This window comes from Micromesistius poutassou, assembly GCF_964030765.1.
Source record: "Micromesistius poutassou genome assembly, chromosome: 2".
In the NCBI taxonomy this organism is placed as follows: Eukaryota; Metazoa; Chordata; class Actinopteri; order Gadiformes; family Gadidae; genus Micromesistius; species Micromesistius poutassou.
In genome coordinates this window covers 2,282,284-2,295,692 of record NC_140272.1, presented here as the reverse complement: position 1 = coordinate 2,295,692, position 13,409 = coordinate 2,282,284, and the positions used below count along the sequence as shown (strand labels likewise).

Genomic DNA, 13,409 nt, shown 5'->3' with positions numbered 1-13,409 from the left:
CACTTTTTCTTATATAAAAAAGAACAGTCAAAATTCCATACAAACCTGAAAAGTACATGTTGGCTGTTGAAGATCTTATCAAGTATGGAGTGGTTTTCTTACTGTAAGGGGGCTTTTACAAAAGCTTTTTACACCTAAAATTTGATATTCATATTCAGTGCCAAATATAATAGCTTTACTCTTTGTTGAGTGGACTGATGTTTATTTGATCACACCTGCTGCTGATCCCCCTACGCTCCCATGACATAAAGACAATAAACAGAAACATAATGCTAAGACAAAAGAAGTCAGTGTTTAAAATAATAATTGGAATGATCTCTGTAGATGTTTGCGGTTAAAACCATAAACATCTACATCCAAATTAGGCCAAAATTCCCCAAATTGATGTTAGGGGAATGCCATGCCACCCACCTTTCACTAGTCACGTCAAGACAAATGTATTTGTATAGCTCTTGATCACGGTCTCGAGATGCTTACTCTTAGCTCTCACTTATTACAATATATCTTAATATATAACATCTTCTGCTTCTAATTTCTTTAATCATCCCTGGGAAAATGTTACAAATGAAATGGCCAAGCTCAAGATTATAGAAGAAAGAGAGTAGAATACATATATAAAACACTCTACTACAGTAAGATAAACAAATCAGAAAATATTAGTTAGAAAAAAAGTAGTTAAGAATGGTGGCAACTTACTATTCATGACTTATTCATAACCAGCTATTAGATACAGCACAACTTTATTATTATTATTGATAACAATAAACCCGGTCATTATACACTTGCATGCACAACGAAAAGTGGGCCATCGACTATTACATACATAATTACTATTACATAACTAAAATGTCACATAATGTGTGTCTCTCTCTCCACACACACACACACACACACACACACACACACACACACACACACACACACACACACACACACACACACACACACACACACACACACACAGAGGGCTACTGTCAGTGCATGTTGGCAGGGACAGTTTGCATTGTAAACACAGTGAAATGCTGAAAGTGTAGATTCAACAGAATCCACATGTTTGGCCGGTACAGATAACTACAATATTGCTGCTAAAGATATGAACAACACAAAAGCTGCTTATACTCGAGAAGCGTCCTCACTTCAACCGACCCCACCCAAATACAACTGAAAATATCTAGAATAAAACGTTAAACATTTATTGGTGATCGTGGTTAAAAAAAAAAAATCAGGCCTATTAGTGGGGGTCATATTATTCGGCTACTTTGGTAACAGCAGGCAGTGGCAAAAGCAATACACTTGAATGAAACATGTGATTGGATCACTGTTTAGATCCGACAGAATAGTTCACAGTGATGATCGAAATGTAAGATGAAAATATGGAAGAAAATCTTGACACGGCATTCAGTATTTCTCCTATTGCGCAACACACATTGACCCAGCCACCTGTTTATCGACAAATATAAAACAGGTACAACATTGCAGCACCAAGCGTTCTAGTTTGACACACCCTCCCCTCGTAAACCAATGGTGGCCCTTATACAGACAGCAAACGAGCCTGGTCACAGAGGGGGAGAGGCATGGACAGGTTGACACAAAATGGAGAGCCGATTGCACAAGGCAGGGTCAACATGTGCCCAGGGATGGCAGGTGAACCCTGGCAACCCGCAGGAGCCCAGCAAGAGGAGAGGATAATTTCGCAAGAATGTGCCTCATTAAGATACTTTAAAAAGATTTTGTAAGAACTACCCCATTCTCTTTTCATGAATCAAAGTTCAGTATATCTTTATATACTGACCTGGTACGGAGACGGTACCGCTGGATTAGGGTCATCAACAAGGCACTCTTGTCAAGATTCATACTAGTTAATCTAATGCTATGTAACTGTCTCCTGTCTCTAATTGGATAAAAATGAAAGGATTAAAGATTGCTTTGATGCTCAAAAGAATGAGCATCAGTGCCAATTTCAGACTGGATGCTGCTGTGAAATTAAATCATTAAATAGTTTGGAATTTGAGAAAAACTTAATACCATATAATTATAAAATCCAGACAAAGACCACAGACTGCCTAATGTCATTTATTTCATGTACAACATGAGACAATATTTTCATTAAAAAAAACCTGTACAATTAATGTTAACATGCTGAGACACAAGGACCAGAAAAAAAAAAAAAACATTAAACAGTAAAACACTCTGCATATATACAAATTAATTACAGTCCTCAACACACTTCTTCATAGGTCGACTTGTATTGGAAAGGGTCATCAGTTTGCTTCTAGCAATGATTCAGTTGTCCAATAGCAGAGGGAGGGAGAACGTATTGACACCACAGCCGGTTCCCAGCTTCATCCGGACAGCAGCTCAGTACTGTGGTGGACTGCGGGCCGCACTCCCTCACTCGATTTCAGTGAAGCGGGCGAACATGGCTTTGCGGACTGCGTCTTTGTACGTGTCGGAGGCTGTGAGGTTGTAGTTGCTGCCTTTGGTTCCGAGGCCGGCTCCCTTCGTTCTCAACTGAGCCTGGAAAATGACCAAACGATGAACAAATTGACTCCACGGCTGGAATTTGGATTTTCTCAATTCATGCACACATTTGCCGAACATACGATAATGGTTACCAACCAACGAAAACACTGATATTGAGTGGTACCTGAATGGGTGCGGTGATGCCCTGCTGGTTTCGACCGAGCCCTTTTCCCTCTGTCCAGCCCATGGCCTGCAGCATCTTGTTGCCGATGTTGTCACTGTTGAGGCCGTCCTTAGTGGGCTGCTCGTAGTTACTGCAAGGAAATGGGATGAAGGGAGACTTAGGTTACACGTCATCTCGATTACATCAGACATAAAAAAAGGGCCTGCAGATGGAATGCTAAAGTGGCTTTGATTAAAGCATAACATAAGCCTCACAAAACACACATTGAACCCTGGGACTACAGTGCAACATTTTCTCTTGCAAGAGTCACACCCTTGAGTCAGTTCTACAGACAACCGAGTGCTGATGTTACAGGTCTCTGGAAACCACGCTTTGCCAAACACGTGACCATCGATGCCTTCAGATTCTCGACCAAGCTGACTGCTGAGAGATCCATTTAAAAACATCAATCCTGTATGAGAGAACATCTTCTTTCACAAGTCGCACACTAGTGTCCCGGCTCAACGTCATCCTTCACTTGACTGTGGCCAAACCCTTCCACAATGGCAGAGGCCAAACCAGTGTGGCCCCCTCAGGCCTCAAGATAATCCAACAGGCACTTCGCAGCTCACCTGCCATCAGCGACTTGACTGATCAGGACAATTCAACTTTTACCCGTAACTGAACATAAAACGGTTCAGTTACGGGTATTTTAGTTGCCTTATAAAATGTATTCAGTGGTATAGGTTACACAAGGCAAACACAAGTATTATCTGCATAAGATTGGGCAAGGGGTTCAGAATAAAAAGGAAATGCATGATCCATGTTTAAACTTACATGACGACTGGTGGCGGCTGCGCAGCAAATTTCTTCTTCTTCGGAGCTGGAGGTTCAGGGATGCCGTACTTCTCTCGCCGTTCAGCCGCCCGGTCTCTGTATTTCAACTGTTCAACAAGAGGAGGGAACAGCCTTTAGAGTTGGACACAGGAGCCGCTATCAGGGTACGAGCCTGGCTGTGGCTCAAAAGAAATGAACCACGGAAACATATGCATTCACAGTGCCCATCTTCCGAATGACACCGAGCCCGGTGTTCGGACAAACGGAGCCCCCCGCTGAGGCTGTGCTGTCAGTCACTTGAATCAACAGACTGGACAGGGCTCCCTCGCCACACTGCTACCATGATTACAGGCAAAACTGACCATGCCCATGCTTTGACAAATTCTTTAACATTTGAACTGACTTATTTGTCTGAATTAAGTGCCGCGTCACAAACTACTTTGTAGCCTAAAAGTTTCCACAACCGTGGTATAGGTCACAGTAGCCAAAATAACTTTGTAGGCCTGAATAAGGCGTCGTTTCATTTTCTACTTACTAGCAGCCGTTTCATATCCTAGCTCGTCATGTCAAATGTAAGAAGGCTAGTAGATCAGGCTTCTACATACATTTGTTGAGCCTAGAGCTTCACGTGCCTTTTAATATGAAATACATAAGCTTCTGATAGGTTCAGACTCAGCTCAAAATAATGGGCGGGATTTAAGATTTAAGATGAAAGCGTGTGAAAGTGAGGGGCTTAGGTAGCCCACCCTGAGAAGGTAGATCAGCTGGTCAGACTCCCAACATCCAAAAATAGCTGGTGTGAACATTGTCCAAACTATTCATGATGCTGCACAGCAGCACTAGTGCTATTCACCACGCAGAGAGAACAAACAACTGCTATTATGGATTAAATTCACAAGAAAATAAATGAAATGAATTACTCATTATTAGAATATTTGGGTCCAGCCATAGTATAACCAGTAACATACCTCTGTCTCCTTCCTCTCCAACTCCTCCAGCTCGGCCTCTGTTAATTTGGATCTGCGGAGAACTTCCAAGTTTTGCTGTAAACAAAGAAACAAGGAAAGACAAAAAGACTGCATCGGTTAAACAATGCTTTTAACCGGCCGGAACCATTATAAAGGGTGATTTATGATCGTCGCCTGTTCATGATCGTGCTGTTCAGTGTAAGCGGTAACCTTACCTTGTGCAGGTCAGAGAGCTGCTGGTGGCGGACCAGGCCGTCCTTATTGGGGAACTGTCTCCTGCACAGCAGGCAGGCCATCTTCTTCCAGTCCGTCAGACCATCTTCCCCCCCGCAGTCCTGCTCCCCGCCGGCAGCCTCCTCGGGGTCACTGTCCCCGCTGTAGGCCGCCACCAGGCCGCACTGTTGGGTGAACAACACCAGGGGAACACAACACATCCATTAGCGACTGCCCGAGCCGCTGGACCGGCGTGCGTCCAAACCGGTATCTGTTGTTATGGAGGAAGGACGACGTCGACGGGGCTCCATGCACGGCGGCCGGTCTCACCTTGCTGGCGTTTACAGAGCTGGAGGACGGTAGCTCTTCCTCCACTCCTTTCGGTGGCTCTGGCACGACGGTCTCGAAACCTCCCATCTGCTGAGGACAAACCCCACAAGGCCGTTTAGAACCGCAACACAAAAGCACCACCAGAGATCTTCTGAGCGCAGCAGGCGGGGTCCATCATGGTACCTTCTTCTCAAACAGGCTGAAGCCGGCGTCGGCGGCCGCCGCCTCTCTCCGCTCCTCGTGGCTGACGGGCTGAAAGCTGCCCTTGAAGTTCTCCTTCTGCCTGTTTAGACTCTTGGCCCAGCGCTCCATGTCCTTGGCAATCTGGGAGAGGCACGGCCGAGCTTTAGTACAACCCTGAGATACCGTATCCATACTGCACAATGCCACTCCCTTAAGGCTTAGTTATGGTTCCACAACTACCTAAAGCAAGGGGGTTATCGGACCCATTATGTCCTTGCGTCCACCACAAGGGCGCCTCCCAAAAATGTTAACCTTGACGCAGCAGCAAGGGCTGTGATTGGTCCGCTCACTAACACCCGACGCGGAACCTGACGAGGTTCCCGACTGCGTTGAAGCGTCTGCGCGGTCATTGCGTTGCGTCGCCGCGGAACTGACCCTTTGCAATAGACATGTAATCCAGTGATCGTAACCAAAGTATCGCCAATACGCGCAACATCCAACCTGCTGTGCGGTCTTGCTTTTGGGCTTCTCCTTCTTGTCCTTCCCCTCTTTACTGGTGCCGGCTGCGTTGCTGGGGCCGGCCATGCCGTCGCCTGTGCTTGCGTCGGCCGCAGCGGGGACGTACGTCTGCTTTTCGCTGTCCCAGTACAGGTACTGCTGGGTCTGGGCGTTGTAGTGATACTACAGGGGGAAAAGGGGGAGACACACTGCGACATCAGAGCCCATTCGGAGGGAGTTTCAGCCAACACATGTGTAAAGGCGATATGTTGTGGGCGGTGCATACTTGAGAGTTTGGATCGTAGAACAGGCCGGTCTGTGGGTCGTAGTAGTAGCCAGAGGATTCGTCGTACTGATAGGTGGATATGTCCGGGGCAGCTGTCGAAAGCAAAACACATTTAACATGTGTATATGATCGGATCACTCAGGCTAACCTCCTAATGACGTGTTCTACATGGTCAATCCTGCACCAGAGTTTAGGAACGGTTAGAAATGTTTTTTTAAGGTGAACTAAATGAATGCATACATAGTAGGGCTGGTCGATTAATCTAATTTTGATCGCGATTTCGATTTCAGAGTGAAATGATCACCAAACTAATATAATCGTTATCGTTAAAAGTTGAAATGATAAAAAAAATAATAATAATAATAATTTTTTATAGAAATTGCAGAACAGCTGGATTCATATCTGGACTTTATTTTTTATTTGACCATTCTGTGTATATTTTTAAGGGGAAATTTCGAAGTTCTCATTTACAAAGTGTTTTTTTTGGAGCGAAATTATGAATAAATGCATCATGTTTTCAAACTCAAAAATAATAGTTTGAATAATCGAGATTTCAATATTGACCAAAATAATCGTGATTATGATTTTTTCCATAATCGAGCAGCCCTAATACATGGTATAATGAATTCAACAACACTGTAGCCAGGAGGGATTGTTTGGCATGGGGTATAGCGTGCTCATACCGGCGTTAGGATTCTGTCCCGAGGCTTGTAGCGTGGTGGTGGCAGCTGCTCCGCAGACGGTTGTAGCAGCTGACGGCAGCGCATGATGGTGGGCTGCTTCCAGCAGGTGGCCAACGTGAGAGGCCTACAAGTTGCATTGGTTAGGGGAGGCCTTAAAAAACAACCATTACATTGCAATCGTGGAAACTGCAGTGTGCAGTGCGAGGACCAGGGGTTAGGTCTTACCATGACCGCCGGCTGGCTGATGATTTGTGGTTGGTACACCTGCGCGGTCTGGGAAATTATCACACCGGCTGCCACAGGTGCCGCTAGAAGGAAGGAAATATATCATTTTATACTACAACTAACCACCATATTGGATCACAGTCAACATCGTTCGATTAAGAGTTTGCATGAACATTTTATTAGCTTTTTAAAATATAAATTCTTATTCTTTTTTTTTTTTTTTCCAATTTAGCAAAGGAAACCCATGAATTTGTAAACTTCAATCAATAAACAAACAAACCCATTTCCACTTCCTATTTCCATCCAAGCTTACCTCCAAGTATTCCATTGGCCTGGGAGGATTCCGCCCCGCCGGCTGGTTGGTAGTACGCCTGGTAGTCCTGTCATCAAGCAGTTACACACAGTGGTTACCAATCATGCATTACATGCGTCAACACCTTTCTGAGCCCGTGGCTGTTGACATGAGAGACAAAGCCTCCCAGCGCTGGCAGTTAGGGCTGAACAATTAATCAAATTCAAACAAACATCGCCATGTGATTTGTTCCGGTTACTGGCTGGAGATCAGTAAGATTCGTATTTATTTTTCTTTTACAATTCAATAGTTAAAAAAGATGTTATAATATCAATTCATGGATCAATTCATCTCAACACAAAGGCCTGGCCTAAAGGAAAGCAGTTTATATGTTGACTGCTTCCAATGTTGTGTCGGTCCCTACTATAGATTGATTTAATACTTGTTTAGTGATTAATACAGAACATAACAAACTTTAGAAATAAAAATCGCACACTACATCGCAATATTGGTCGAAATATATCGCAATTCGATTATCTCCCCCAAATCGTTCAGCCCTACTGGCGATGTGCAGACACAGAGTCTGGACTGACCTGAGACAATGGCGCGTAGCCCTCCTGCAGATAGCTGTACTCCGACATGGCGTCCGAGCCCTGCTGTGCCTAGAGACAGAACAAGGCTCCGTTTGCTTTGGTTCTCCGTTTGATATCCACATGGGAGCACATCCGGTTTGTTCTGAGGGAACCGTGAACTGTGGACCTACCTGAGTAGAGGACCACTGGGCCGCGGCGATGGCCGTGCTGGCCATGGAGAAGGCACTGACACGATTCCCGTCGGAAAGCAAGAGGTCCCTGATGGCACAAGTTGTTTTGTTAAGACAAGCTGGTTGGTGATTTCCTCATTGAGTGATGGGGCCGGGGCTTCCTACACTAGAAAATCCCACAGCAGGCTCAAAGGGGACGTACTTCCTGGCACTCTTGGCGTAGTCCACGCCTATCGTCTTCCCATCCAGCTTCAACGGAGGCTGCAGACCCTGCAGGATAGTCAGCAGCTGAGAAGCCTCCTGGGAAAGACAAGTATGCGGATTAAAAGACTAGTGGGATTTTGTTATTTCATTCACACTCTAGTGGCAATTGGGCAAATCAATTACATTATAAACAAAGGGTACATTGATTAGCAATAATCCCTCGGTGTGAATCTTATTAAAGTGAATGAATCGGTTATAAATATTGACAGTTTACCAACGGAGAGGAGAGCTGCACGAAGGCAAAGCCTCTGTTCTGGCCCGTCAGCTTGTCTTTGATAAGGCGGATGTTGTTGGGCAGGAGATTGGCGTAGGGCGCCAACATTGTCAGGATGGCCTCAACCGTGGTCAGAGGGGCTATATTTCTGAGGATGATGGCTGCACAGAGGTGAAAAAAAAAGGGGAGACATAGCACATTAATAACGATACCGTGTAACTGCAGGAGCAGAGCTGCCTTGTTCTTGAGTGGTTGAGGTCAAGGATTAACTTACTGTCCCCGTAAAAGTCTGGCGTGGGGTGGGGCTCAGTGACTCCGGAGGGGCCGCCGCCATCACCCTCTGTTAAGAGAATGACATAATTGACATGGGGACATTAGCGTCGGTTCCAGAGTTGTGGTTTTATTTCCCAATGCATTGGCCTACATCTTGTTCATCTGTCCATCTCAAATACCTTGCCCTAAGGCAACCGGGGGAAACAATGGAACCTCCTAACGTCCCACTAACACGGCAGTACCGTCTAGTGGTCAGACTGTTCCACTCCCGGCCTACGGTTTCAGGGTTTCCAATTCCCTGCTGATCTCACACTACCTGTATGCATGCTGGAACAAGATGCCCAGCTCCTTGCCTAACTCTGGAAGACCTACATCTGTACTCACAGTTTAATCTGCACTTATCGAGTGAAGCTACTCGATGAGTAGCTGTCACGCTAACCATTCCCCACTGAACAATGCAGGTAGGTCTAGCACATGGGCATCTATTGGTTTTGCCGTGTGCTGCAGCCCAGCACCGTGTCTGAGGATTTCCAGAAGGCTGCAGCTAGCGGCCTCTTGGTTGACAAACTACTTACCGGCTTTGGTTGCTCCACACCTGAAGCACTTCAGCCTCCTCCGGAAATTGTACAGGCCACACTGAAAGTAACCGTTTACATCATTTTTATTGATTATACAGCTAAGGCCCTGAATAGTGCTGCCTTAAGAAAACACTCATCCAATTTGATGCAGCATACCGTACTTACCTGTGATAAGACACCGTCGGCTTATCTACCCATTACCACCCCTCAAATTAGTTTACCATAAGATAAGACTAAAGGACATCACATAGCTCTAGAAAGAGGCTTAGAAATCGAAGGGGAGCTTCTGTACAATCACAGACGGGGCAAAGTGGCTATGAAATCGAGCCAGAGCAGCGACTTACAGTGTTACAAAGCCAGTCTTCAAACTTGTTCCGAGGGTTGCTGTACTGCATGTCCACATATTTGCCTTGGATTGTCAGACATTTCTGCAAGAATGGGAGGGAATGAAACAAAATCAGTCCTGTTTTCACGGTGGGTCCTGTTCTCTACAGAGCAAGTAGTGATGGAAGGGAGAAGAGGGAAGCCCTCCACTCTCAGATGTGAGTTAAAGGCAGCCATATGGGTGTGTATGTGTGAATGGTGCATAGAGGGCTGGTTAAAAAAAAAAAAAAAAGGTGTTTGGGACCCGAATGCCCAGACTGAGCTGGAACAAATGTCATCCTGATGGAATTGTTTGACTGCCTTCTGTAAAACCAGAGGTGGGCATCCCGCACCAAACAATAGAACAGAGAAAATGAAAGTCATAAATAAAAACAAATTCTAGATCTCGGTTAAAGAAAAATGTTGAAGTGGAAGTCTACATTCAACTCTGCAATGCCACTGTTCTCTTGTTGCGTTCTCCGGGGGGGTTTCAGTGATAATATATAGTCCTTGTGGGATGACAATATCATCTTTAGCGTTCTGGGAGAAGCAACATGAGTGCTTGTGTATGGAGATTATTCAGCATACTTTTTTATACTGTATTTGCATTTTTCACAGTGCTTATTCAATGCATTCTGGTTGCTGTTTAGATAACTTTTCATATCCCCAAGGTAGATTCTAGGCTTGGCGATTGTAAAGCAACCTGATTGGTCTCCATCCATCGGGTAGCATCTTGCAAGTGATAAAAGTCCACGAAGGCGAAACCTCGGCTTATACCTAGAGACAGCATTCAAATATAGACGGGAGGCGTGTTAGTCAGAGTCCAAGGGCATATGTTTCAAACTCTTGTTGTTTGGGCAAACATTCCCTACCAGTTTGACCATAGCAAGACATCTCGGTGAACGTCACTTCTTATACCACAAAGTGTGGTGCTGCCACTTGACATTTCCCCAAATAGGAATACTCCTGCCGATTCCTACTTACCCTCTACATCCACAACACATTGGAATAATACGGAGGCCATTTTGTTTTTTTCCGTTCCTTGTAGAAATAATCCAAAACCATTCTTCTACACTGCTATTGCAAAACAGGACTACACAGAAGCAGATGGGTCCTATGGTCAGAGACCTGGGGGTGGAACACTGGGTCCATGGTACACTTGTCCCTCACCTGTCTTTTTCTTCACCAGCCTGATGTCTACTGGCTGAGGGCCCTCCAGGGGTTCTATTGCACCGCGAATCTGGAAACAAACACAGAATCCCGTTAGAATTGTTAGTTTACAGCATTCAACATACTGCACCTTATTCAAATTCCAAAATGAACTTCCAATACACATTTGCATGGTCCCAACTCCCGAGCCCAAAATAAAAAGGTTGGTTCCTCCATGGCGGACAAAAGCAATACTAACTTCATCCTCAGTGATGTTATGAGGCAGCCCCCACAGCATGATGGTCTTGCTCTTCCTATCATCTCCGGCTTCTCTACGGAAATCCTGCTCTGAGTAGTCTCCGTCAGAGTGATAGCCGTCTTCGGATCGGTCGCTGTTCCGCCTTTTTCGCTCTCTTTGGTAGATCTGTGCAGAGAGAAAAGAAGGTGAGGAGGGCAACTGCTAAGTATGGGTAGTCTGGAAATCCAGACCCACATCTAGAAAGCTGTAGGGTCCGGCAACGAGTAATGAAAACGGCCCAACTCGAGGGGCGCAATCATGCATTTGAAAATATCACTGCACGCAATTGGATAACACTACGACCAATCAGAAGAATACAGGGGGTGACGTATCCAGACCAGCAGAGCTAACCAATAGATAAGACTCTTGCCATATCTGGTCGGTAAAAAAGCCAAAAAGGGCAAAAAAGGCACCTATATCAGATACACGATGTGATTGGTTAATGTTCTGGGCCAGGGGAATTGGGGAGTGGGTATATTGCTCGTTCCGAGAGTGACTCGCTGAGCAACTTCAAATTGTGCTCTCGCGAGAACTCTGGATTTCCAGGGTTTTTTTCTGCAGTGCAGAGAAAAAACCAATGCCTGGAATGGGCTTCTACCTCTGGACTCTGGTCTCGGTTTCCTCGCCGGTCTCCGTCGTAGCGGTCACCTCGTCTGTCTTCACCCCAGCGCCGCATGTCGTGGTCTCGGTCTGGTTCTCGGTCCTGATCACGTCCTCGTCTCTCCCGCCACTCCGGGTCGCCACGTGACTGATCTGAGCCGTATCTGCCGCTTCGCTCAGTGCGACTAATCCTATCCAGAAAATCCATGAGATGCACAAAGAATTGTACACTTATTAAAATACTATCCATCAAAAAAAGTGTAGTAAGTATTTGTCCTCATCTATTGATACTAGAATCCGATGACCCTTAAAAAGCCTACTATTCTTAAACTTCCGTACTATGGTAATTTAAGAAACGACGGCCTCACAAACCAGATTTTAGATTAACAACTCAGATAGTAGACAAACTCGCATTCCACTTTCTCTAGGGGTGAGGGATCTGGAGTCGGCTTACATGGAATGGATCTCTACTGGAAACCACCTGACGGGTGACACTTGCAAATAAACAAAGTTCATGCCCGTGGTAATAGCAAAGCTACGTCTTTTTACAAATAATAAACATTGTGTTTCTTGAGGTTTAGAGCATCATCAGGCATGACATTTACGTGATGGTATGTTATTGATTCCTATGTTTGGTAACTTATGTCTCTAATCCTTGATTGGTTCTAACGTTATACAGAAAATATATTGTATTTAACATGATTTACGGATGAGTTATAGTCGTGGAATAATGCATTATTTGACATGCTCTATGCCCTAGATTATAACCAATCCAGTCCTTTACTATTACTATAGTACTATTTGTTTATTGTTAAAGCAGCAACACAAGTCAGCCAGAAATATATTCAGACTCGAAAGCTGTCTAATAAGGTGGTCACTGGTCAGGTATGATGTTTGTTTTTTTACTCACCGCTTGTCGCCCCCCATGTCTCAACAGATTCACCAATAACACGACCTTAAAACAAGAACAAAAGTGTCCACGGAGACAACACGAGTATCACTAAATAGTAGGTTCCGTATTTAATAAACAGCGTATGAACGATGCCAACCCATTACCGATCTGATCAACAAGAACTAGGCGTTATATCGAAACATGTTGAAAACAAGTCCGTTCACCCTCGCAACACGACCTCGTAGCTCATACGGTTATAAAATGTACCAAACTCACGTATTTATGGAGAACGTGTCGCACTGCTCAGATTGTGTTATGAATGGGTGGTACGCAGCTTTTCAGATTCGATTACTAGCTTGAGTGCAGTCACCATCTAGGCCTAAATCATTGGCAATTCAAGGACTCGCTGAATCAAACCCCCGAACACAGCGATGCGTCCCCTTTCTTTATCCCAACATGCATCAGGGCAAGCCGATGTGCATGCTGGGTAATTTAGATCGATCGTGAAGAGGTTGAGGCTTCTCTGGTTGGGGGAGGCTTTGGGACAAGATCCATGCGTCCATGGTTGGGAGTTTGATTTCTAATGGAATCTGGGAATCTACTGTTTTCCCCCTCCCGTCTGTATCAAAATGAAACATTTGCACTTTTCACATGCTGAAATAAAATTTTGGTCTACCTCGATGCCTCTACTTTCGATGCTACATTAGACATTAGTTTTTAGTAACGACGGCTCTATTTGAGTAACTCAAAAAGAGCGGTGTTTAATAATTTTTAATAAATAAAACCCATCAAACAAGTCCATTGCGTTGAAGTGGGGTGGAGGTCTCTGACCAATGTTGAACGGTACATTGACAATACACCTAGATTTATAAAA

The 13,409-nt window shown here is 44.9% G+C and overlaps 1 protein-coding gene across 3 annotated transcripts; it reads right to left on the bottom strand.

Moving 5' to 3' along the window:
* Positions 1 to 2,057: 2,057 nt before the first annotated feature.
* rbm5 (RNA binding motif protein 5) lies at positions 2,058 to 12,974 on the bottom strand. 3 transcript variants are annotated; one of them, XM_084464830.1, is made up of 25 exons: positions 12,812 to 12,974; positions 12,554 to 12,598; positions 11,642 to 11,834; positions 11,005 to 11,169; positions 10,767 to 10,836; positions 10,300 to 10,373; positions 9,578 to 9,661; positions 9,231 to 9,291; positions 8,657 to 8,722; positions 8,383 to 8,543; positions 8,107 to 8,204; positions 7,905 to 7,992; positions 7,735 to 7,803; positions 7,163 to 7,229; positions 6,850 to 6,932; positions 6,625 to 6,748; positions 5,942 to 6,033; positions 5,659 to 5,838; positions 5,158 to 5,298; positions 4,975 to 5,064; positions 4,647 to 4,829; positions 4,432 to 4,506; positions 3,464 to 3,570; positions 2,648 to 2,777; positions 2,058 to 2,517 (listed from the first exon to the last, which is right to left on the bottom strand). In XM_084464830.1, exons 2-25 carry the CDS (start codon positions 12,568 to 12,570, stop codon positions 2,392 to 2,394), a joined length of 2,544 nt encoding a protein of 847 aa, XP_084320956.1. In that variant the 5' UTR covers positions 12,571 to 12,598; positions 12,812 to 12,974; the 3' UTR covers positions 2,058 to 2,391. The 3 variants fall into 3 exon arrangements, with proteins under 3 accessions (XP_084320956.1, XP_084320957.1, XP_084320958.1); XM_084464831.1 differs by having other exon boundaries at positions 4,975 to 5,061; XM_084464832.1 differs by having other exon boundaries at positions 11,642 to 11,828.
* Positions 12,975 to 13,409: the final 435 nt, after the last annotated feature.

Excerpts from the sequence above, each read along its gene's own strand:
- rbm5 (XM_084464830.1), bottom strand. Across the intron at positions 9,292-9,577 it reads AAGACTGGCTTTGTAACACT|TGTGGCCTGTACAATTTCCG; the intron begins GTAAGTCGCTGC and ends GGTTACTTTCAG. Across the intron at positions 5,065-5,157 it reads TCAGCCTGTTTGAGAAGAAG|CAGATGGGAGGTTTCGAGAC; the intron begins GTACCATGATGG and ends GTTTGTCCTCAG.